The sequence below is a fragment of the Plasmodium brasilianum genome, chromosome 7 (genome assembly GCF_023973825.1).
Source record: "Plasmodium brasilianum strain Bolivian I chromosome 7, whole genome shotgun sequence".
NCBI classification, from domain to species: Eukaryota; Apicomplexa; class Aconoidasida; order Haemosporida; family Plasmodiidae; genus Plasmodium; species Plasmodium brasilianum.
The window spans coordinates 1,548,354-1,575,647 of record NC_090120.1 but is presented as its reverse complement, the minus strand read 5'-3'; the positions used below and the strand labels follow the sequence as shown (position 1 = coordinate 1,575,647).

The following is a 27,294-nucleotide window of genomic DNA, read 5'->3' as shown; positions in this document are numbered from 1 at the left end:
GTTTTTGCACAATATTTTATAAGAAAATTTGATTTAAAAATTTACATTTTTTAAAAGTGTTGAATGCTGGTATGTTTTACTCCTTTTCTTTTTCATTCCTTCCCCTTTCATTCTTTTTTTTGTCATATTTTGATCGTTTTAGTTGAATCCTGACTTTTTTCCCCCTTTTTGTCTTATTTTGATACATCTCTACCATTTCGGTATCTTCACGAAATATTGAAATTGTACGTATGCGAATAATATATATGCGCGTATTATACACAATACGAGTGTATGTAAGGGTGTACATATATATATATATATATATATACAAGTACAAATGCGTCTGCTCAATGTTTTAACATATGTGACAACATGAGAAGTTTTTTTGGATTCCGAATTGTGTAAGCTTTATTTTATTATATTCGTACAAAACAAATTACGAAAACATTTCTTAACAAGCATTTTTTTTTTAATTAAAAAAAAAAAAAGAAAAGAAAATTTTTGAACAGTCAATAAAAAAAGAAAGTTTATGAACAGAAAATAAGAAACGAAAATTCATGACCAATAAATACAAAAAATATATATTAATAGTTAATAAAAGAAAAATATATGAATAGTAATTAAAAAAAAAATATATGAATAGTAAATAAAAAAAAAATTTATGAATAGTAAATAAAAAATAAAAATTATGAACAGTTAATAAAGAAAAAATTATGAACAGTTAATAAAGAAAAAATTATGAACAGTTAACAATAAAAAAAATGTTATGAAGGGTTAATAAAAAAAAAAAAAATTACCTAAAAAAATGCAGCTCATTTTCTTTTTTTTCTCTTTTCACCATTTAAGGGAAAGGAGTTCAACTCCTAAACGCTTTCTTCATCTACGATGTTAAAAGGATAGATGTGATATGACATGCATACTAAATACAGACAAATACACACAAATACAGACAAATACACACAAATACAAAGAAATACACACAAATACAAAGAAATACACACAAATATACACAAGTACACACATGTGCAAGAGTAACATGTGGGCATGCTATATTCTCAGTGTTTACTCTTTAGTTTAAGAAGGGATGATGAAAAAACTCAGCGAAAGTGACTATAGTGATATTGCAAATGGAATAATAAAAAATTACGAAGAAAATAATAAAAAGGAAGGAGCGAACATAAATAGAAATTTAAAGGAAAAAAAGAAAACATTTTTCAATTGTGATAATGATTATGATCTCGAGGATTCCATATTTCTTAACAAGGGAAGCAATTCAAATGAAGATAATAAACTGTTGGAGGAAGGTAAAAATAGGGACAGTAGCTACGACTCGCTCGTGGACGATTTCTACAACAAAGCTATAAAAAATTCAAAAAAAAAATGTACGAGTGTTGATAACGATAACTATGGCAGTGATAAGCACAGCAGTAACTACAACAGTTACTACAGTGATAACCATGAGAGTGGTAATGATAATAATAGTCCGCATCCCACGGATGAGGAAGGAAAAAAGACTTTCAAAAAAAATGAAAAAGAAATGTGTATTAAAAAAAAAGTAATACAACGAACTAGCGAAATATTGAGAAGAAATCATAACAAGCCGTTAATGCCTTTACTCAAAAAAAAAAAAAAAAAAATATAACAAAAAAAAAAGATTTAATGAAAAATAAAAAAATAAAACATGTACCAGCTCATGTAATTCACTCAAATGAATGGAACAGCAATCAAAATGATTTAGAAAAGTATAGACTGTCTAAAGAAGAACTAGAACAAAAAAGAAGGAGCTTAAAGTCAAGAAACTTAGACAGAGTTAAGGAAGAATATAAACAGAGATTAAAAAGAATGAGAGAGAAAGAAGTTAAATGTGTAGTTATTCCGAATTCTAAACAGAAAGAAGAGAGTTGCAATTCTCCTATGGAAAGAATAACAACAAAAAAAAATAATGTGCGAATAGCGAACAAATTAGCGGAAAATATATTAAATGTAAAAGAAGGGGGGGAAAATGATCTTAACAAGCAGTATGAAGCTTTGACAACGAGTTATAAGAAAATTTATTCTAATTATAAGAATTCGGAAAGAGAAGAACAAGATAACGTATGTAATTTGATTTCCTTATACGTCGATGATGGTAATGCAAATAAGGAAGTATATAATAATGAACAGTACAGGGGTCAAGAATCATATCCATACGATAAAAGTTATGGCAGAAGAAACAACTCCTTTGACAGTAATAAAATTAGAAAAAAAATAATTCCTTATAGAAAAGGTGTTCTCGCCACAAATGAGACAAAGAAGCCTTATAACAATGCTTCAAATATGTTAAACTTTAAAAGAAATAAAAATGATCCTAACTGTAAGTTACGATTATTAGACAAGTCCAACGAAAGAAGCGATCGCTTCTTAAATTCTGCTGTAGGAGAGTCCATCTGCTATTATGAGAGTAGATTTTGCTCTAGTAGTTTATTGTTAAATGGATCGAGTGGGGCAAGTGACGCAAGTGATGGCAAAAAACATGATCCTACTTCCCCCTCAGAAGGAAACTATTATCCCTTAGATAGAATTAAACACAACTGTAGAAAAAGCAAAAAAGGTATGAAAAAACAAAAGCATATGAAAAGGAAATCGTATTATCATTCCGAAGAAGACTGTTTGACTCCGCCCACAGATATATCCTGTTCGACCGATGAAACTATTATTGAAAATTTTGTTAGAGAACTAAAAACTCGAAATGAAAATTTTTCTATAGACATAGAAGCATTTAATGCAATAAAGAGGGAAGATATAGATAATTATCAAATTAATAAAAAAATATTTGATGAAAAAAAATATTACCCTGATGTAGAAGTGAAACTGTTCTACATAAATTTACACAAAGGTAATTCGTCATACCCCTCCCCTTCCTGTGACTCCTCTTCCAGAGGCTCCTCTACCTGTTGTTCGTCAGACTGTGAGCACATTTTCGATTCGGATTATTCTGAACAGTTAAGGAATTTGAACTGTACCAGTGCTGCTGAGGATAATAAAAATAAAAATAATGGTAGTAACAATAATGGCAGTAGTAATAATGGTAATAGTAATAATCATATGTTGAGATTAAAAAGAATCAAACTGGAAACATTTAAGCATATCAAAACAATTATGGAACAAGTGAGAAACCTAGATTACAATGAGTACAGCAATTTTTCACTGAATGGTAGGAAGCGAGAAGACACACATGGCACAATAGACTCTTATACAGATATGATAAGCGAAAGGGGAGGGCGAAAACATATTTGCACTGATGGCACGAGCGAACAGATCGAAATTAAAGGAAAATATTATTGTGATACTAAAAGAGGAGTTACAGATAAAAGAGAGTTTTGTGCTCATTCAGTAGACGAAAAGATAGAAAAGATGAGGAAATATCCCTTAATGGAATTACTGTTTAGGGAAAACGACGAAGTGAATGACGATGAGCAGCAGGCACAGTGGCAGACCCAAATGTGTTATGGAAGTGATAAATTGACCGAATATTATGGAGGAGGAAAAGGAGAAAATAAAAAATGGGAAGGGCAGAGTGAACACTTGGATGAACATAATAAAAAGTGGAAAGGGCACAATAATGACAATATATATGATAAAGAGCAGGCGTCTGAGATTGAGCCCTATTTTACCTTTGATGGAAAAGACAGAGAGGACGTACTGATAAACCAAAGTTGTTCTTATTTGAGTAGTCCCCAAAAAATGGAATTTTTTCCTAATGAAGGGGGAACAGAAATAAACAAAAATGATGAAAATGATGAAAATGATGAAAATGATGAAATTGATGAAAATGATGAAAATGATGAATATGATGAAAATGATGAATATGATGAAAATAATGAGTATGATGAAAATGATCAGTATGATGAAAATGATGAAAATAATGAGTATGATGAAAATGATCAGTATGATGAAAATGATGAAAATAATGAGCATGATGAAAATGATGAAAATAATGAGCATGATGAAAATGATGAAAATAATGAGCATGATGAAAATGATGAAAATAATGAGCATGATGAAAATGATGAAAATAATGAGCATGATGAAAATGATGAAAATGCCAGTAAGCACAATTTTAGTAGTCACTGCAATAACAGTGACAGTGTTAGCAGTATGTACAAAAATAATAACTGTAATACTGATAGTCGCTTAAATGACAAACATAGCGATGGTTCTTACTATTATTCCATAAAAAATGATCATTTAAAAAACAAGTCAGTTACTCATGAAGTAGCATCTTCTAACTTATCGCACGCAAGTAAGGTGATAAGTATTTTGCCAACTGATAAAAAGGGGTATTTTTTGGAGAATGATAAAAATAGCGCAGTGGTAAATGGTGAGACAACTTTTTATAGTCGTTATAGTAGTGGCTTTCATAGAAGTAACTACAAGGACTGCTATCGCAGTGCTAATTATGTAAAGGCGGGAAAATTTGAAAAGGGAGGAGTGAATGAAAGCAAGATCATTGAAAAGGAGAGTGCAAAATGTAAATACTCTAGGGTTAAAACTAAGGACAGTAAAAAAATACCGCTGAAGAGTAAGCAGAACAGTACGAACGGTAATCAACAAATTCATCAAAAGGTCATTGTAACTACTAGCAAAAAAAAGGAAAATGCATTTAATGATAACGCTATATCAAATTCTTCGAAAATGAATGCTGGTAAAGTGGAAACTGGAGTTACTTCTATGAAGGGAAATGCTAGCAATGTAAAATGTGTTAGTAACCGAATGAAGAGCATAGTGATTAAGGGGAAAAACATAAAAGAAGGCAAGGATGCAGGTGTAATTTATAGCATGAAAGAGGATACTAACAAAAAAGGAATGTGCACAAAAAACTTTGGAACGAAAGCATTTGAAAAAAAAATAAAAAAAAATGAAAAATTATGTGAACACGAGAATGTAAAAAAAGGCGAAAAACTAGGCGAAAATAAAAAAAAAAAAAAAAAAGGTGAACAAAAAGATGAGGATGCAGAAAACAACGAACAAAACGAAGATGACGAAGACAACAGAGCAACAGAAAAATGTAACCCCTCTAAGGAAAAACAACTATCCAACTTCAATAAAACAGAGGTATACCCAAATAAGGCGCACAGACTGATAAGCCAGAAAATTATGAACACATCCATTAATTTGGATGATACACATAACTTAAGCGATGAAGACAACTTCATTTTTGACTCATATTTGAATAAAGGCAATACTCAAAATGAGGGAAATCTAGAGGATATCATAAACAACCAGGTGATGCTGTTTGAGCGCAATTTTTTGTAAAAAAAAAGAGGAGCGGTTCCATGAGGGATGGATGAACGAGAAATGATTAGTCACATCATGGAATTATGAACCTACATTAAATATGCGCGTGGTACACTGTTACATCTTACCATTCACGGCTAACCGCTAACCAATCAGCAATGTTCCCTTCCGAGGTAACAATGTATACAACGTTGTCATCAAAGGACGGCAGTTCTACCCACTAAGTCTCCTCCTTAACAACTCAAAATCAATCTTGGCAAAATTGACCACACTGCAAAGGTGCAAACCACAGGATTCATTGGTTAATGCAGGTGGTAGAATAAAAAGTTTGTGGGTATTTTTAAACATCCTTGTAAAGAATGTTTTAATTTTATTAAATATTTCAGCTTGTGACATAGAAGACCAAAAGTAGTTAGATAAATAGTAAAACATAGAGGATGGACCAAAAAAGAATTTATTTTTTAAAATTGTTAATAGCTTTATTTCCATATATTTTAAATTTAAGTCCTCTTCATCTGTTTGTTTATTCTCTAGCGGTTTCAACTCAGCTGATGGATGATATTCATTAATCTTATTTAAAATTTTCAAATCATAAAATGAATCATTACCTAAGTGACACATTGTTTCTTTAATTAATAGTTTACTTACATTGCCTATTATGTCAATATCACCAGATGAACAATCATATTTCGTATAATAACCTGTGATGGATTCATCCAGATTTCCAGTAGCTAATACGATTAAATATTCATTATGTAAATTATTCGAATAATATTTCTTATGGCATATTAAGGAGCTAAAAAAATATGTAACTAACAATCGTGACCTTGATTGAATATTCTGTAAACATACATCTTCATAGTTACTACCCCCTTCACTTTTATATTTCATATCCTTTTTTAAGAAATCCTCACCAACGTTTTTTAGAAATGTATACATGTTATCTATGCAGTATACATTATGATATGAGTTAATACTTTTACTTAATTGTTCAGCAAAAAATTTTGTATTTTCGCTGCTATATTTTGAGGGTAAAGATAACGTGTTTAGCAGCTTGTTACATATGTCTCTCCGGCATGCTTTATCAATGAGAAGATTTTTCGTCTTTTTAGTAAACAGTTCTTCATTCTGTATATCAAGGTCATTCCTATTATCACTGCCGCTACCACTATCTCTAATGGAACTCCCCTCCTTCAACCGAATTTCTATCATTATGGACAAAATATGCACCATGCAAGCGCAAAAGGAGGAGTCAATTCCGCCTGAAAGGGCAAGAATAAACCCCTTTGCATTTGTCAAGTGTAAAATATACCACAGAAATAAAGCACAGTTGAAACTCAACTCTTCATAAATATTATGTAGAGCATACATTTTTGAATCAAATTCGTACATGTAGTTATCTAAACTATTATGATGATTTTTAAAAAGGGAAACAAGGTAATCATTCCCCTGTGCATATATTTGCCAGTTAAAATTTGATGGAAGAAAATTTACCAAATTATCCTCAGATGTTCTTATGTGCAAATCTATCTCTTTATTGAAAGAAAATATACATTTTTGACAGTTGTCCCTATTAATATTTCTATACCTTTCATCTCCTTCTAATTCTTCTATAATCATAATGGGGAATGTTTCCCCCCCTACAGTCATAAGATCACTCTGTAGTAGCTGTTTCTGCTCGTTTTGCTGCCAATTTTTCTTTTCCTTATTAAAAGACACATTGATGGAAGATACTTGAATATCTGAAAAGCTAAACCTTGCATTTTTTGTTAACAATTTACCATTTCGAATGATAAATGAAAAACCATCAAACTTGAAGAAATAGTTATCACAACCAAAATTATTACTAAAACTTAGAGCCATATTTGGATATTGTTTTGTTAGATTCATTAATTCTGTGAAATATTTTCTAAACAATAATAACTCGTTTGTTATGTAACCGCTAACTAGCAATACATCAATGCATTCAAATTTTATCCTATTGTTCATATATAATTTTACACAGTCATTCTGGAATGATACCTTCTTTGCATCGCTACCAACGTTTCCAATGCTTGCATCGTTAGCAATACAGTCAATATCACTAATGCAGCCAACGCTGCCATGGCTACCCCCACTGGCATTGAACATGTCAACTCGATCAACAATACTTGGAGCATTTTCCTTCACAACTAAGTCATCCAGGAATACATGTGCTATTACGAGTTGACCAAAACATATTAGAGCTTTCCCTATATATGTCTCTGTCTGATTTGTTACATTCTGAATACATTTTGGCAAAGCAAACTTTTCAATCTTACTTCCCAAAATACTAACATTCGAATTTTTAAAATTAATCTCATATGTGTTTATGTTATCATTACTGTTGTGTTGTTCATCTTGCTTCTCTTCCTCAGGATAATCCAAATAAGAAGCAAAGTAATCCCTCTGATTACAATTATATACATTCTCTTTAGGCGATATTAAAATTATTTCATTATTGTATATAAACAACTCACAGTTATATAATTTTTTCCTAAAATATACAGGCATACTTATAAAACATAATATGTTATCTGTCACATGCTTGTTATTATATTTTTCTCTTAAAATTTCACTTAAACAAAGCCAACATTTCTCATGCATATCTTCAATTTCTCTGAAACTACCTTTACAGCTCACCCCACACAACTCTAACTCTCCACCTATTCGTACAGAACAATTTAACTGCTTGCATTTTTTTATGCTTTCAATAATTTTCAATTTATTTTCTTCATAATCTAACGGGATCGATGATATCGAGCAGCAACTTAGACCGATATCATTTGTTGTCATCTCGCCCCCAGGAAATTATTGTTTATTAAGACCCTGGGGAAGGAAAAAACAAAAAAAACAATTAAATAAATGAACAGATGAACAAACGAACAAATGAACAGATTAACAGATGAATAAATGATCAAACGAACAAACGAACGAACAAGCGAGTAGGTTTTAAAGCCGCTTCGCGCTGCGGACTCGACATTACACAACATGTACGACTTATGCCTCAACTTGATTTTCTATCTTTTAAAAACAGGAGTACTGTTTCTTTTTATTTGTTTTATATGTTACTTGTATTGCGCTTTTATTTCTATCTGTTCTATTATTTTTACGCTTTTTTCCTCGTAATAACAATTACAGGAAATTTTTTCACACAAATTCGCACCCTCTAATGGCTTCCAAATGTATACAGGTGTGCGTGCGGATTCTATCAGATGAGAACAGTAAATGAAGCATGTGTAAAGTATACACCTCTATTGGGCGTCCTTTAAACCTGCTATAAGGAATTGCTTCCAAATGAAAGAGAAGACGAAAAAGGGGAACGAAAAGAAAAAGAAAACACAAAAACTAAAGCAAAAAGAGAGTTAATGAAAAACGTACTAAAATATGAAATCGATTAAAAATTATTATCAGTTAAGCGTACAAATGGAGTGAGAATTAAATACGATAATTTAAAAAAAAAAAAATTTTTTTAAATAAAGAAATAAAGATAAAGAAACAAAAAAATAAAGAAATAAAGAAATAAAGAAATAAAAAAACGAAGTATTAAGCAAAAAATGCTGACACAGAAACATTTACGCCTGCCCATCAAATCATATTTTAAATGCACAGTTGAACAAATTTTCATGAATGTTAAGGTAAAATAAAATATATTAAGCAACATAGCAGAGGAAAATCATATCATATATATAAATGCTTCCTGAAGTAAAAGTTATTGCCAGTTCATTTCAAATCATTGCAAATCCTAATAAACTAAGCAAGCCTAAACACAGCTTTGTTAGGGTGCTTTTTTTTCCCTTATCTCCATTCGAATGTTTGGGTCTGTGTTTAAAAAGGTCAAATAAATGAAGTAGGGTAGCACGTATTTCACAAAGAGCATCTTTCTCGATTTCGTTATCAGCCTGAAAAGTTAAAAGGATAAGTAGCGAACACTTCGATATATTACGTGCACTCGCATATGTGTACATTTGTGTATGTATATCTATGGGTATTCATATATATATATATACATATGAACAACTGTGAAAATTTTTGAAAAATTATGAACAGTTAACAAAATTACGAAAAATTATGAACAGTTAACGAAATTATGAAAAATTATGAACAGTTAACAAAATTATGAAAAATTATGAACAGTTAACAAAATTATGAAAAATTATGAACAGTTAACAAAATTACGAAAAATTATGAACAGTTAACGAAATTATGAAAAATTATGAACAGTTAACAAAATTATGAAAAATTATGAACAGTTAACAAAATTGTTAAAAATTAGGCAAAATTGAGGACAGCTAGGAATAACTGTAGGTTAGTCCTGTCTCATGCGCAACACGCTTTGGAGCGCTTCTCTCATTTTGTGTGATCACCGGGAATAATAGGCAGTGGAGATGGCTGTTGCTATGAGAAGAACAAAATTTGTTATGTACATCAACTTGATGGAAAATGAAAAGGGGTTAAAAGAATAATAAAAAGTGGCTATATAACAGAAACAGCTAAAATATATCAATGGTGAAGTTTTATATTCATTAAAATTGGTAATAAATGGGATTAAAAATATAGTAGTAATTAATTTTCCAATTAAAAATATATCAAATATGTTGTAGTAATTTAGCACAATATATAATTCATCTAAGTTGTATATCCTGCCATTTAAAGAATAGGAAATATCGATCATCCCAAAAAAGATATTTACAAAGCAATTTATAACTGCACTATGATTTAGCAGATTTATGTTTCTGCATTGTTTTATGAGCACACATGGTAGAACTAAAAACGTATTTAAGAAAAGCTGTGTAGGTATTCGTATATATATGTAACGCAAGAATACCTTTTCATCAATACAGTTATTTATGTTATAATATTTACTATCAAATGGTGCTTCCCTTTTGACGTAAAATTGGTTAAGAGGTTTCATATGACTGTTATCTGTCTTGAAGATTAAATAAAATAAGTGTAATTGTAAATATACTAATAAAACATTAAAAAATAGCAGTAATAAATTTAAAATATATGTACTTTTATAATAATTATATTTAAGTGTCTTTACCCAATAATCATACCATTTTGTAAAATTTTTATAATTTAATATATATTCGAGTTCGTTATCCTGCATATTTGTATCCCATTCTGATGCATACAAAATATTGTTATACTTTTTCCAACATTTCTCTTTCTTCTGAACATATTCATATATTAATTTTATTTTGCGGAAAATATTACTAACAGGATTTATAGACAAAAAATATTTTCTCCAATTAGAGCAACACATTTTTTTCTTTTCAGCATTGTAGGGTTTCTTTTTATAATCTATCGATATATGATCATGAAATTCAAGAAAAAAAATTTTTTTTTTAGAAATTATTTTTGATTCATCTTTGAGTCGCATCGAGAGTTTAGGTATGCGGTAACAACTCACCTTTTTCTTAATTCTTGTAGTTGACACGTTTGTGCACATAGGGAATTGATCCTGCCCGTTGTGGTTATCGCCGCTATTGCCATAGTTATTACCATCGCAAATTCTATCGATACTTCCACCACTGATACCATGTTTACTACCATCTCTTCCAACATCGAGCCTATTCCCCCTCGAAGACATCCCCCCCTCTGAGCTCCCGTCATCATTCCTACCAACATCAAAGCACTTTGTGCACATATTATTGCCCAACTTTTTTTCAAATTTTTTTTTTTGCCCAGATTCATCCGTAAAGGTGTTTAAGATGCTACTCACGCAGGATTCTTCTTCACGTCCGTAGGAAATTCTCTTCCTTTTGCACGAGAAGCGGTAGTAGTACCCCTTATCTCTCTTTTCACTTTTGCTAACACATCTGTCAACACATCTGTCAACATATCTGTCGCCTCTTTTGTTGACACTTCCTTTATTTGCGCCACGGGAGGAGGAATTCCCCTCTGTTAGTACCAGTTCACCAGATTCCTCTTTTGTGTCAACATTTCTTTCCTTTGTCCCTTTTGCTCCTTTTCTTTCCCGTGTCTTTTTTTCCCCTTCCCCTTTCTTATACGCAGTCAGATCCGATGAAGACGTATTATATGTGTGCATTTCACTTTCGCTATCTCCTGTGATGATCGAGTTAACAGAATCATCAATAGCATCATCAATATAAAATGCTTGCTTTGAAGATAAAATGTCGTCGCTTGACCCTTGTGAGTGTAATGTACTTCTTTTATCTGGTTTATTAACTAAAAAATTTAAATTGTCCCTTACTACAGACGTATTGGCATCATTAACGGATAAGAAATGACAATATGGCATAGTAGTTTCTTCTTTTTTGTCCGTAGAATCGGGATGTTCGCTTATTCTTAGTACTCCTTTATTTTTTTTAACTGGGTTAACTAGGTAAAACATTCGGGTACTGCCTTGGTAATTCCCTTCCCATTTGTTGTGACTACTTATTTTGTAGTTATCTGTCGAAGAATCCTTAAAATTACAGTTAGACGTCCTTTTTTTTTCAAAATTTGGTATTAGGCCAGAATTTATAATATCCATCATATTGCATATGCTTTTACTACTATACTTATTGCGGTAAAAATTTTCCTTCTTATTGTTATCATTATGATAATATTTTGTCTTTTCCCCTTTACATGTACACCTTTTAACGTGTTCCTTTTGATCGTTTGGACTTTTTAACAAGCCCAAGCTAACAAACATAGCCTTCTCATGAATAGTCAGTTTGGTATCATCATTAAGAAGAGTAAAAATCTTAAAGTAAGTTCTATTTTTTGTAGCAGTATTCTCCCTTAAGTATGTAGAGATATCATTTAAATTATGTCTGTCTAAAACGTATATAGGTATAATTTTTGATTGTTTAATTTTCCCACTGTTATCAAAATAAATGTAGTTAATATTATTTTTTAATTCTTCAGATAATAAAATATTTCTTTTCCTGCTAATTTTCCTAAGTCCCCTACGTAATAAGGAAAAATGTTTCTGAACAATTTTTTTTTTTTTGCATGTTTCTCCATAATCTTTATCATTTAAATCATCCAATTTTCTGTTCACTAACTTGTTGTTGATCTTTTTAATATTTGAGTCTTTAATAGTAGGAATATTTCTTATCCTATTGTTCGAATTAGTGCAATCTTGTGAAAAGGTATATTTAATATGATATTTGGTATTCTTTATGCCTCTGTCTTTTCCATTATTGTTGTCATTGATGCAGTTAATACCATCATTGGATGTATTCACTTTTATCTCCTTAATAATATGTTTACCCTGAGTGCACTTTTCCCCTCTTGCACTGCTTCCTATGTTTTTTTCTTTTTTAAAATATTTATTCGAATAATTTTTCCGATTGCTATTCTTATCCTTCACCTTTTTATGATTTACTTTTACCGGATTGTTATATCTGTTTACATGTGATTCTTCCCCATCTGAAAATGAAGACGCTCCCTCATTTTGAAAAACTTTCCTTTCTTCACTATTATGCACGCTAAAAAACGTATGCGTACTAGAGCAGTTAACATCACTAACATCGAGTGGAATCTCATCTTCAACCATTACCAACTCGTCATCATACTCTTCCAAATTTGCTCCACTTTTATTTATCGTTTTGATTTTCTTTATTCCATCATTCACTTCGCTCTCAAACAGGCTGTTTCCTACGAAGGTGCAAAATTGGGGAAGCGCGTTCTAATGTATTACATACAAATACATGCGAAAAACAAACGCATGCATACACACGAACACGAACACGAACGTGTACATACATATAAATATGTATAAAACCACGTGGCACATTTAAATGAAAACAGTTCTGTCCCTCTCCCTGCTGCTTTAAAGCTCTCATAACATAAACACATTGCAAAAAAATACAATCATTGAATTTACATTAGCTCGAAAAAAAAGAAAAAAAAAAAAAAAAGCACAATTCTTTACGTAAAAATAAAAAGAAAAATGCACAATTATTTGCGTAAAAAAAAAAAAAAAAAAAAAAAATGCTTGTTCATTTAACCTAGTATATCCACGCTGATGTTGTTTTGTTGACAATAAATCAGATTGTTTCTGATTAAAATAGCTTTTTTTTCTAGTTCATGAAAATATGGTTGTATATTATCGAATGCTCGCAAAGGTTTTTTCTTAATGTATGAAATTTGTCTAGCCAAAATATACAGTGATATATGAATTATAACACATATTAAAACGTGAATTGTCAAAAGGAGGGTAAAGCAAAGTATAATGGTTGAAGTTGGTAAGCTATGGTAAAAGCGTACAAACCCCATAATTAAGGTAACGACACAAATTGTGAGTAGACCCCTAATTTTAATTGATGTAGCTAAACTTAAAATGTACGCAAAGTAAACAATTTTTGTCCATGATAAAGCAGATGTAAGTAAAAGGAAAGATAATAAAGGTAACAGAAAAATATATATAATAAAAAAATAATGTATAATAACTAATTGTTTTCCCTTATTATTTTTTGAAAATACTTCTGCAACTTTTAAGACTCCTACCTGTATAACAAGAAAAGTGCACAAAATTATTTGAGATATCCTTTCTTGGATGTTTATAAATTCAAATGTATTTATGCCATCCAATAAAAAAAAAAATATTTCCATAAATATCAGCAAAATTAGTGAATTTGTAGAACTAAGTAAAAATAAGTTGATATAATTTTTTGATTTCTTCATCTTTTCTTAACGACATAATTAATGAAGACAAACAGAGCACCACAAAAAGGATAGCAAAGTGAAGACGTACAATGGAAGAAAAATAAGTGTATCTTTGCATATATATATATATATATATGCGTATATGTGGGCATGTATATATGTTCATGTGTTTATATGTTCATGTGTTTATATGTATATATGTTTCTACGTATATATGTATATATGTTTCTACGTATATATGTTTATATGTATATATGTTTATATGTATGTGTAAATATATGGTGCCGTCTAAATGTGGTTGTTAACAAGAATGAAATGCGCTTCGTAAAAGCACATATACTGCAGAAGTACAAAACCTAAAAAAGCAAGCTAATATATGGTATGGGAAAAAAAAAAAAATTCCATTAATAATATTTATCCTTAGAGATATATTAAAGAAATGTCATGTTCAAGCTGAAACGTATTTAATGTATAAACATAAGCATCATATGTGTCATTTTTGTTTTGGTCTTTTTTGAAAAAAAAAATTAAAAAAAACATATAATATTGAAAAAACAGATAATATTGAAAAAACAGATAATATTGAAAAAACAGATAATATTGAAAAAACAGATAATACTGAAAAAACAGATAATATTGAAAAATCAGATAATATTAAACAAAAATATAAGGTGTTGTACCACATCGCTACGTTTTTGCCCATCCTGGAACGCATATATAAACATGGGAGTAGCCTATTTTTTTTAAATGAAATATGTAGAACAAAACTGTAAGTCGTAATCGTTCGGATATCAAAATATGCTCAATATATAGATTAAAAAATGTGTTAAAATATATTGCACTTAATTTTTAAACGTTTTTATGGCATAAGAACAATGTGTAATTAGCTAAAAAAAAAAAAAAAAAAAATCAAAAAATAAATATATAAATAAATAGCTAGTTAAACCAAACATTTTTAAAAATAAAAGCAAGTAATTCATATGTGACAATGTGTTGTACTATTTACCCTTTAGAGTAAATTATTTTTTAATAAATTTAGAATATATATACCACTTTTGCTGGTATGCTAATTAATTTTTGTTATATTTAAATTCTTTTTTGTTTAAGAAGATAAAACATTTTTTGTACTTCATACATGTATTTCTTATTTTCTCATTTATGTCATATATGTCATTTTTCTCTTTTATGTCATATATATTAGTTTTCTCATTTGTGTCTTTTATGTTATTTTTTTTTTTTTTTAAACTCATTTAAACAATGGAACAAACGATTAGCTTTATGCCAATTTTATGAGTTAAATTGTGCATTAATATTAACAAGTGGAAAATGAATGGTTAGATATACGTATTTATACACATACAAGTACGCATATGTTTAAGGGGTATGTTCTTTTTTTAATGGTTATATACATTATATTCTTGTGAATATATTAGTAGCCTTTTTCTGTTGTATTTAAATTAATTGTTATTACGCCAAAATGATAATAGCTAGTTCCTTTTTCGAGAAAAAAAAAAAAAAAAATTATGAACATGTCATCCAAAACAGATCTAATTTTATGAACAGGAAATAAGTTTTTTAGTTTCTTTGGTATATCGTAATATCTAAGCAAATATGAAAATAATATATATATTTTAGCTGCACAAAATATATACATTTATTTGTATCTATATATGTGCGTGTTAAAATGCATAAACTTAGAGGTTTTAATTTGCAGTGTAATGATTGCAATAATAATTTAGAGTCGCACTCATAGGAGTGGACACCTTTTCACAAAAAACGTTATAGTGGTGTTTTTTTTTTTTTTTTTTTTTTTTTTTTTCACTCCTTATCGAAATAAAAATATTAAGGTGCCAGTGCTCATACCCACATACATAAATGCATACGTACACATAAATATATATGTATAAATGCACGTATTTTTAAAATTACTAAACGTGAATATAACTCCACGTTTACTTGCAACGTGGCTTCTATTTTACATTTTAAGAACGATAATATGAAACAATAAGCCTTAATATAAAAACCCCTTTTTATTAAGCTTATATTGAAATTATACCATAGATGGGGTGTAAACACTTAGTGCTCATTTTAATCCTTTAAGGGAAAAATTGTTTATCTTTTATTTTACATATGTTTGCTTTATTCTGTTTTATTTTGTTATAATTTGATATATATAGCCATATATCGTTATATTTCGTTAAACTGTGTTATGTTTCGTTATATGCTGTTATATTTCGTTATATTTCGTTATATTTCGTTATATTTCGTTATATTTCGTTATATTTCGTTATATTTCGTTATATTTCGTTATATTTCGTTATATTACGTTATATTTTGCTATAATTCGTTTTACTTTGCTATATTTTGTTCCAATTTTTATTTCATTTTAATTGTTCACATTGTACATCATAACCTATACTTCCAAGTAATTATGTTTTTGCATTGTGAAACCCATATAGGTGTAATACATAACTGAACCGGTACAAACATAATTATTTACTTATATATATATATATATATATATATATATATATATATGTAAACCTTTAAAGCAAGGATGACTTTGTGTACACCCTTCTATGAAAAACTTTGCTATAATCTTATTTTGCGGCCAACTGTATTATTATGTATGATTGGCCATACGCATAAAAATAAAATAGGTTATATTTAAAAAAAAAAAAAAAATAAAAGGACAGTAATATATAGTTACAGAATGCTAAAAAGTTATAAACCTTACTAAAAAAAAAAAAAAAAAAAAAAAAATTAATTTAAACATTGTATTTATAGTATGAACATAAAATATACTCGAAATTTTATTCAGGAAAACAAATATTGAAAAGTACCCAATGGAAAAAAAAAAAAATAATAAATATTTTACAAAAATGTGAAGAGATTAACATAAAAAAGATGGTAAAAATAGAAAGATAAGAAAACATTTTTATAGACATAACAGAAGATATAATTGTAAAAAATAATATAAAAGAAGCTTTTATTTTTCTTTTTTTTTTTTTTTTTTTTTCTTTGTAAATTTTACTTATTTTTATGTTTAAGTAATTTTTCTATATGTATTATTCATATATAAACTGAGAAATAAAAATTACGTTTTTTTTATTTATTATTTTTTTTTTTTTTTAGTTTAAATTATAATTTTTTTTTTTTAAGTTTTTTGGAAGTGTATAGGAATATTCATTTATAGAATATTTTTATACTACGTGCAAATATATGGAAACATACATAATATATGGAAACATACATAATATATGGAAACATACATAATATATGGAAACATACATAATATATGGAAATGTACGAAATAAATGCAAACATACGTAATATATGGAAGCATACGAAATATATGGAAGCATACGAAATATATGGAAGCATACAAAATATAAAAAATTAATTTTACATATGCCATAGTTGAAGAAGAATTTATAGTTACAAAAATGTACATTCTTTTTTTCCACAAGTGTACTATTTTTTTTTTTTAATATAAATAACGATACAGTAGATTACTGTTAAAAAGAACAAAAAAAACGTTAGAATAACAATTATTGCAAGTGACTTAATAATATTAACAAGACATGTAAAAATAAGCAAAATTAAGAGACCTTAAGGTGTTCCTTTGTATATATTTATATGTGTATATATGTTCATTTATATATTTATGATCCCTAAATAACTGTAGGGGGGAGAATATACATAAACATAGACAAGTACAAAACATATATATACGTATATGTTTATATGTTTATATATATATATATATATATATATATATATATATATATTATTTATATTTATATTTATATGCGATTAAGTCATTCGGAGGATTTTAAGTGAACAATGACAGCTCAGTAACACCGTCGCATTAAATTAAAATAGAAAGAGATAAGGCTGAATCACACAAAGAGTAATAATGTAATTTAAGTAGAAGCTTTTTATTCATGTAATAATAAACAGGAAGATTTGCTAAAACAGGAAGCAGGAAATAAGTTTTAAAAATTTGTATGAATAGACTCTTAATGTGATCGATGTGTTTAAGCGTAATTTATTTTTCTTAAAACTTGTTTTAAAAGGATACAAACGCAGGGGGAAACACCAAAAAGCGCATTTATTTCCATGCTTGTGTATATAAATATATATACGTATATACACATATATATATATTTATATTTATAGTGACAGAGGGAAACCAACTACTTGGAACGTAAACGTACATGTATGTATGTATCTACATGTACATGTATATGGAGTACCAAGTCAGGTGTGATGGTAAGAATTAAAACATTTACGTGAGGAGGGATACGTTTTACGATAAATAAAAAGGTTAATCCTTATATAAGTTCATAGTAAAAGTAGACCGTAGAGATGTCTTTTTAGAGGTATAATTTTTGCGCGTTAAAGGGATCTACATAATTCACCCACACACATACATACGTGTATATATATATATATATATATATACATACATATAGGTGTATGGACGTACCTCTACGTGAAGTTGGCGCTTGTTCAATAATGAGAAGGAAGGAAATTTGGGCAAATGAAAATAATAGTATGACAGATGAAATAAGAAAAAAAAAGAAAAAAAAAGAAAGCGTGCTCTTTGAATATTTAAAAGATAATAATGTAAAAGCAGTACAACTTTTGAATAGCATATGGATGTACTATTTTTACCATAATATAAAAAGTATAACAAAGAAAATTAGGTATTTGCAAAATGAAAATAACAATCAAAAAATGTTAAGGAAATACTTGTTAATTTTAAGAATAAAGATAAATGATGCTTATGAGTATTTCCAAGAAATTCTAAGGAGATTTGTAAAATCATATGATGAAAAAAAACACGAATACATATTATATATGAGCAAAATAATAGATAAGGAAAATACATATTCTATTTGTGTTCACACATGTGAAGAAAATGAATATGCAAGAGATGTAAAAAATGATACATACGAACGTGACAGTTACGTAAATAATATTATGGATACTTTTTATTTACAAGAAAATGATAAAAACAGAAAAAATGAACAACATTATAATTTATATAACAATTTAGGCATTGTTAGAATTTGTGTAAGTAATACCTACAAAATTCTTGGAGATTTATTTAGATACAAATACTACTTTTTTAGAGATAATAAAAAACAGAATGAAATAAAATCATGTATAAATTATTACTGTTCTTTAAATTATTACAAGTATAGTGGTCATTTATTCAATCAGTTATCTTTATTATTTATAAATGGAAATCCAATAAAGTGTTTATTTTTTTATTTCTTATCCTTGATATCACACAAACCAGCACCAAACAGGGATGTAGTGGTTATGTACATGGAGAGTATATTGAACGAGAGAAGGACAGTGGTAAAATTGTTAGAGAAGCTGGAAGGAGACAATGAAAGTAGTAATGAGGATAGTAGAAGTGGAAATGATGAAGGAAATGAAAGCGGCTTTGGTGACAGAAGAGGTGGGTGCAACGATTTTGACAAATGTAGTAGAAGCACCGGAAAGAGGCAGAATGGTAGAACTAGAAGTAGCTGTAGCAGTAGAAGTCGTACTGGAGGTAACTTGAGCAGGGTGAGAAATAATAATGGATTTACTGGGGATGATGGAGGTATTGGCATTGTCAGAAGTTGTAAGAGCCATAACAATCACAGTGGACGTGGTTCCCCGAGCGTTTGTCATGGTAGCAAAGGTCTCAGTAGTCCGATAAGGGGTATATGCTTCATTAAAAATAAGGATGGACAGATTTTTCCTCTTAGAAATGGCAAAAACGAAATATGTGATAATAAATACATGAGAGTGGATAACTCAGTACAAAGGAAAATGCAGCATACAACAAATGATTATGCAGCAGGAAATACAAATGGTTCAAAGGATGGACTAAGAGAAAATAAAAAGGAAAAATGTTTAGAAGAAAAGGAATTGAGTGAAACTTTCATAAATTTTTACATTAGCTATTTTAAAATTGTTAAGCTGTTATTTTCAAAAATCGATATGAATAAATTTGAAAAGAAAAAAAACAAGTTTATTTATTATACTAATAAATATGTAAAGATTCAATATTATAATAAAAAAGAAGACAAATTCATGATGAAAAATTTAATTTTTATAATTTTTACCTTACTAAGTATGATTATATATATAATCATTAATCAACATGAAAAGGAGAGAAATAAAATAGGTAGCTTTTTTTATGGGTATGTAAATATAAATAAATATATATATAAAAATGAACAAATCTATTTTTCCTTTCTTTTAATATATGAACTTTTACTCTCATGTAAATATTTTTATTATAATTTTTATTCCAAATATTTGTCTGTTTTTATATACACATTATACTGGTTAAATAATGAAAAGAATTTTAACGATGTGCATCTAACCAAGTTGAATGAAGATGAAAAGAGAGAAAAAAATAAGCTCATTAAACAGTACTACGAAGACTATAGGAGGAGGACGGTTTATGTATGTTCATATGCCCATGCAAATGGTAGGAGCAGTAGCAATGGTAGAAGAGATGGTGGAAGAAATAGCGGATCGAATGGAAGGAAAAACAATAACAGCAACAGTAATAGCAGTAATGGTAACAATCATAGGAGGAAAACGAAAATATACAAACATAAAAATGGATTAACAAAACGCACGAAAATATTACAGCAATCCGCAAATGATTTGAAATGCATTTACAATAATGATATAATAAAAAATATTAAAGATTTGATATACAGCATACAAGTAAAAAAGGATATACAAGTAGACAGTAATATATTACAATATAAATTAAAAGAAGATTTTTATATATATCCCTTTTTGAACACATTACAGTTTAAGAAGTTAAAGGAGGGACAAATGGCTAGGCAGCCTAACAATGCGCATTTGGAAAAAAGGTCTACTGGAAATCATTTCTTAAACCCCTTCGATGATTCGAATGAAGAGGACATAGTGCTTTTGAAAAAACCGCTGTTTATGAAGATGTCTTCTTCAACCTGTAAGGGGGAGAAAGAAAACATAAATGTAGGCATCCGAGATATAGGTATGGAAAATATAGGAAGGGAAAAAGATTGTTCAGATGATATACAATTTGAGTGTTATAATGACCTATATGAAAAATCCATTTCAAACAGTAACAATTTTTATATGCCGGAAAATAATTACGATTATGTTGCTACTTCTGGGAATGACAGTATGACCAACGGGTTAGGGAGAAAGAGCTCGTTTGGAAGTAACAACAACAAAATGGTATTTCCTCCCGACCTGGTTGGTGTGAACGGGAAGGGTACACAAACGGACAATTTCATCATGGCAACGAGGACTTTAGATGATAGACTTGACATATTCGGGGAAGTGGAAGAATGTGTGCTAATAACTAGGTTTCTCGCCCTCACTCAGAAATCAGAAAAGGAGAGTGATGATGAGGAGGAGGAAGAGAAGAAGATAAAGATGAAGGAGAAGGAAAATGAAAAATTTCTAAGCCTTTGTAAAAAATATTTGGCATTGAATGGTAAAGGGATCAAGTGGAACGAAGGGGAGAAGAAAACACATGAAGACTTGCCTTACATCAAATTCGTGAAAAAAATGAATGATAGAAAGTTGGATTCGTCTGTCCGGTTAAGTGGTGGAAACAGTAACCAGGGTTACGCAAGTCGATGTGATGGAAGAAGTAGAAGTGGTAGTTGCAGTAGTAATGTCCGTAAAACTGACAGTCGTGGAGATAGTTATGGGAAAGAGGGTCTCAACTTGAAGTTAATCAAAAGGAAGGTCGTTGAAGAATGTATAAAGCGCGAAGATGATGTGATTGGTGTACGTAACGATAGTGGAACGAAGAAAATGGCATGTAATATCTCTCGGAGTGATGACAATAAAATAAATAATGGGAACAATGGAAGTTATGAACGGAATGATAATTCATCTATAAATGATCCCTACACGAATTGCATAAGTAAGAGTCCTGCAGATTTTTTGAAAAATTGTAATAATTATGTACAAAATAAAACTATAAATACGAACTATAATAACTGCAGAGGGAATACAAGAACTGTGTTAAGTCAAGTTGAACATACTAAATATGACCTTTTAGATAATATAAAAAAAGTGGGAAATCATGATCAATATTTGTATAATGATGTAGATGATTACCATAATAAAAAAGATGGTTTCAATGAAATAATGAATATATCGAACGAATTAACGAAAGTATGTTCCAAGGAAAATTCATTCTTTGAAGATTCCTTTTCAGATAATATCACTACAAAAAAGAGGAGCAGTATCATCGAAAATGTTAACAGCGACAGTGATAGGCATGAACAGTTGTTGAAGAGCTTGGCGAAGGATGCTCACTACCAGGGGGCTCGTTCTACGAGCACGGCGGGAAGATGTAGTCCTATTACAAAAAGTAGTACTGAAGGTGGTAGCCACATCGTCAGCAGTAACCTCATTGCCAGCAGCAACGAGTCGCTGCTAAACTGCTACAAATGCAAAAATTGGAAGCAAAGTAGGATTACCATAAATAAAGAAAGTCATAGTACCGTGGGCAATGAGAAACCTAGTGAATACATGTACATGGAAGAAAAAAGTACAAATAGCATAGTAGATCAACAATTTGTAAGGACATATAAAATGGACGAAATTTCGCCATCGAACCATGTACCTAATAAGATGATAATAATAGATGGGAAAAACATCGGTACGAGATACCAACATAATTACATAAAATATTTTGATATATATAGAATAAAGGTGGTTTTAGACTATTACAGATTTAAAGCTTATCATGTTAAGATTATTATACCTGAGGAATATATAACAACTCGTAACAAGTACAGCTCTGATGAGAAATATTCAAAAGTAAACCATAACCCGAATGATTTTTATGATCGCGAAATGAAAGATGGCGGAGTAAGTAGTAACAAAGTATCTACTAACGACGTAGTAAATACTAACGACGTAGTAAATACTAACGACTTAGTATATAGTAATGACAATGCAGATATGATGTTGACGAAAAAGGACCTACTATTTTTTCAGCATCTCCGTATGTTAGGATATTTGATTACCCAACCTTTAGAAAATTATTACAGTTTTTGTATCGACTTAATACGTAAATATAATTTTTGCATTGTTACAAATATAGCTTTATCTGAACTAACCAGAAGACTCTATCATTATGAGCAAACTCTTCAAGGCATTTCTTCTCATCTTATTTCTTACACCTTCCTTGGGGGGGAGTTTTTACCCAACCCCAATTTTAAGTGGCCCATCACCCGTATGATCCAAAAAGGACAACAACAAAAAAAAAAAAATGAATATGAAAATAAGAATAAAAATGAAAATAAAAATGAAAATAAAAATGAAAATAAAAATGAAAATAAAAATGAAAATAAAAATGAAAATGCATATGAACATAAATATTCAAATGCAGATGAAAATAATCACTTCTGAGGAAATGGCGCGTTCATCCGCATCTCTCAAAAAAAAAATAAAAATAAAATAAAACTTCCATGCGAGGATGCACATGCTTTTATATGTATGTGTGAATGTAGATATGTATGAATATATACTTTTTTTTTTTTTTTTTTTTTTTTTTCCACAGAGATTAGGCCACTAGAAAAACGTAGTATTAAGGAGTAAACGATCGAACAAGTCCTAGCGTATTACATTCATCCACTCGCTCATTTATTACTATTTTTTTCTTCCGGGGAGAGATGATAGATTCGGAATACTTCCTTATTATTTACTCCATTTTGATGTGCTGAACTATTAGGTGTTAGCACATAGGCTGATTCTTTGTCTATTTTGTTGTCTGTTTCGTTATCTCTTCCTTTTTCCGTTCTTGTATTTGTTTCTGTTCGTGTTTATCTTCGTTTTTAATTCGATTTCTGCTTGAAATGACAACGTAAGGGGAATATTTCTTAATAGAGTATGAACAAAAAAAAAAAAAGTAAACACAAATAGAACCAAGAAGAGTTGAATGTGGAACAGATTTATTTTATAGGCGTAGAAAAAATAATTAAAAAATGGAAATCAACAAATTTTATCGAAATCATGTTAGAAATATGTATACTTGTATGTATGTACACAATCCTGTGTTATAAGAAGACAGTTCTTCACATCTTATACATGTAAGAAAGGAGATAAAGGAGAGGTGCTAATTATATCACTTAAAATCATTGACAATAAATTTGTATAAATTAATTTTTGCCAAATTTACTTATTAACACATGGGGAAAATTTTGTAATAGTAAATGAGGAAAACCACGATTACCCCAATTTGATATGCTAAAATTTGAGTATCCTCAGAATGTACAAAAAGGAGAAAAAATAGAAAAATAAAATGATAACAGAATTATAAAACAAAACAGGAATACAACAATATAGTAATAAAATAAAAAAGTTAGACAGTAATATAGTAATAAATTAATATAGTGATAAGTTAATATAGTAACGAAATAGTATAGTAACAAAATAGTATAGTAACAAAATAGTATAGTAACAAAATAGTATAGTAACGAAATAGTATAGTAACGAAATAGTATAGTAATAAAATAATAGTAAAAATTTTAAAAATAGGTAGAATGGATAAACTGCCAATTTGTTTTTGATCCTAATAAATAGACACTGTATTTTATATGTGTAATCGTAACATGGGAGAGGCGAGTACCATTTGCAGCATATCAGTGAGAAGTTTTATGTTGCGTGTTGTATGCTGTAGTTGGACTTATATATGCGTGTCAAACGCCAAAGCTTGTCCATACAGGTACAAGTATATGTTCGTATATATATACATGTGCGCACGTGCACTCGTCAAGCCACGTCCGCTTACAGACGATTTGAGGAAAAAGCACAAATTTTTATTATCCCCACTTTTTTCTTGTGTTACGTACGTACGTACACACGAGTGTGGGTATATGCGCATGTACGTATGGAGTGTAGGTCTGTGAAAATTTAAAATGAAAATACAAAAAAAAAAAAAAAAAAAAAAAACATACATGTGCCATACAATTAGTAAAAAAGTAGTATTTTTCTTCTTTTATTTTATTCCTTTATGTAGTATAATTAAAGACTTGCCAAAATATGAACCATTATTTGTAAAATTCGCGTTTATGCTTTTTGCTTTTTTCCTTGTGCATTTTGCATATTCAATTTTGCGTCACACGATTAGCAGTTTGCTTTTTTTTTTTTTTTTTTTTTTTTTTTATAGTAGTTTTAAAAAATTAAAAAAAAGAAAAAAATAGTATAAAGAAAATGAACATAACTGGGTGAAAAATAGTAACAGCAGATAATACCTAATGATGCCTGATGTTTGTTTACTTTTTCATTATTTTATATCTCGCACATGAGGAGAAGGCGGACATGTTTTTGTAAACCCATAAATGAATTGTTAAATGTTTTTGATTATTTCTAAGCGCGTGTTGTCTTGTATCATCTGACTGTGCGGTGAATGATGTATATGTATGTGCACGTATGCGTATATGTACGCATGTGTATGTTCACCTATATGCATATGTATACATGTGTATGTGCTCATATGTGTATATATACGTATAGGCATATATATATACTAATAGCATAACAGTGAAGTCAGACCTTGAAGAGCGTAACAAGAACTTATTAAATGGTTTGCTCTTATAATAGCACAAGTTTTAAACATCGAATCAAAAAAAAAAAAGAAATCACCAATATGTACACTATATCGTCTAATTATTGTAAAAATGGAACTTTTTAAAAACGTTCTACAGTGTGTATATTGTTGGGCACATTTTTTCTTTGAACAAGCGAAAAAAAAAAAAAAAAAGGAAAAATGATTTGAAATGTTGTTTTACAAATGTGAATATTTATATGTATATATGCCCATACGACCATTCAGCCATACATACACGAGTATGCGCATAATGTGTGTTATGTGCTTATACAATCATCCATATAATTTACCTGAATACACAGTTGGGTATGACCCTTTTCATTGTTTATATTTATGTAAAAATGAGCATCATTCGAAATACAAAAAAAAATAGTAAAAAATAAAATACGTATGTCATGTTTCAAGAATATTTATATTTTAGATAAGTAAAAATTTATGGTTAACACAATCCTGCATCTACATAAATTGGAATTGTACGAAAAAAAAAAAAAAAGTTAAAAAAGAAAAATAAAATAAATAAAGTAAAGAAAAAACAAAATAAATAAAGTAAAAAATAAATAAATAAATAAATAAATAAAGTAATAAATAAATAAATAAATAAAGTAAAAAATAAATAAATAAAGTAAAAAATAAATAAAGTAAAAAATAAATAAATAAAAAAAAAAAAAAATAATAATAAATAAAAAACAAATAAATAAAAATAAAGTAAAATTAATGGATGAATGAATTAACAAAACAACAAAATAAACAGTAGCAAAATTGTGAAGCACATTTAAAAGGTACAACACATTTACAAATGCGCCATTTTTGGACGCTCCACTATTTGAAAGAGGATAAACAAAACCATAAAAATTCAAAATGATGATTGGAAGAATTGAAAAAGGAAACAAAAGGAACAAATGAAAATTTAAGGAGCTTTATAATTCATGCAAATTTGTATAATGTAAGCAGTGTACCATGTGCATTTACCAAGTTACTGCTTTTTTTTTTTTTTTTTTTTTTTTTTGAAGTTAGAAATAATCACCTATTCCGTTCGGAGCGTTAATTCTGTGAGTTTTTTTTTTTTTATCTATTCATACATATATATAAATAATACATATATATAAATAATACATATATATAAATAATACATATATATAAATAATACATATATATAAATAATACATATATATATATAATACATATATATATATAACACATATATATATATAACACATATATATATATAACACATATATATATATAACACATATATATATATAACACATATATATATATAATACATATATATATATATATAATACATTATATATATAACACATATATATATATGTATATATGTGTGTATATATTAAAAGTTGAAAAACTGAATTTATTTAGAGGAAATTTACTCCTTTTGTTCTGTATATATGTACACATGTACGCATATAAGTGAGTACGAATATGCGTAACGTACGTATATATGTCACGTACGTTTGGGGTGAGTAAAACAAAAATTTGTTTTCCATTTTCGCTTAATGTATCGCATTGTCACTACTATGTAGTAGTGTGTAAGGTATTCTCTTTGAAATTTTTTTTTTTTTTAAAAAGTGAATTATTTTTGTATTCTGGAAAAATGATAAGTCGAAAAAAACGAAAATAATATATCAACTTAATTTTTTGAAATATTAAAATATGTGCTCATGTAACTCGAAGAAAGTGTTTACATGCATGTGCATATATATGTATGTATATGTTTGTAT

The 27,294-nt window shown here is 28.9% G+C and overlaps 4 protein-coding genes across 4 annotated transcripts; 2 read left to right on the top strand and 2 right to left on the bottom strand.

Annotated features, from left to right (window-relative positions):
* Positions 1-1,066: 1,066 nt before the first annotated feature.
* Positions 1,067-5,277, top strand: MKS88_002050 (uncharacterized protein; the record flags this gene model as incomplete). The annotated part of the gene is made up of 2 exons (XM_067215029.1): positions 1,067-1,584; positions 1,704-5,277. The coding sequence occupies 2 exons, from the start codon at positions 1,067-1,069 to the stop codon at positions 5,275-5,277; spliced, it is 4,092 nt and encodes a 1,363-aa protein (XP_067074347.1).
* Positions 5,278-5,472: 195 nt separating this feature from the next.
* MKS88_002049 (glutamine-dependent NAD synthetase) lies at positions 5,473-8,073 on the bottom strand (the record flags this gene model as incomplete). The annotated part of the gene is made up of 1 exon (XM_067215028.1): positions 5,473-8,073. The coding sequence occupies one exon, from the start codon at positions 8,071-8,073 to the stop codon at positions 5,473-5,475; it is 2,601 nt and encodes an 866-aa protein (XP_067074346.1).
* A 932-nt stretch (positions 8,074-9,005) lies between these two features.
* MKS88_002048 (uncharacterized protein) lies at positions 9,006-13,512 on the bottom strand (the record flags this gene model as incomplete). The annotated part of the gene is made up of 4 exons (XM_067215027.1): positions 9,006-9,179; positions 10,106-10,207; positions 10,325-12,891; positions 13,245-13,512. 4 exons carry the CDS (start codon positions 13,510-13,512, stop codon positions 9,006-9,008), a joined length of 3,111 nt encoding a protein of 1,036 aa, XP_067074345.1.
* A 4,911-nt stretch (positions 13,513-18,423) lies between these two features.
* On the top strand, positions 18,424-23,352 carry MKS88_002047 (tetratricopeptide repeat protein; the record flags this gene model as incomplete). The annotated part of the gene is made up of 1 exon (XM_067215026.1): positions 18,424-23,352. The coding sequence occupies one exon, from the start codon at positions 18,424-18,426 to the stop codon at positions 23,350-23,352; it is 4,929 nt and encodes a 1,642-aa protein (XP_067074344.1).
* Between the last annotated feature and the right edge of the window lie 3,942 nt (positions 23,353-27,294).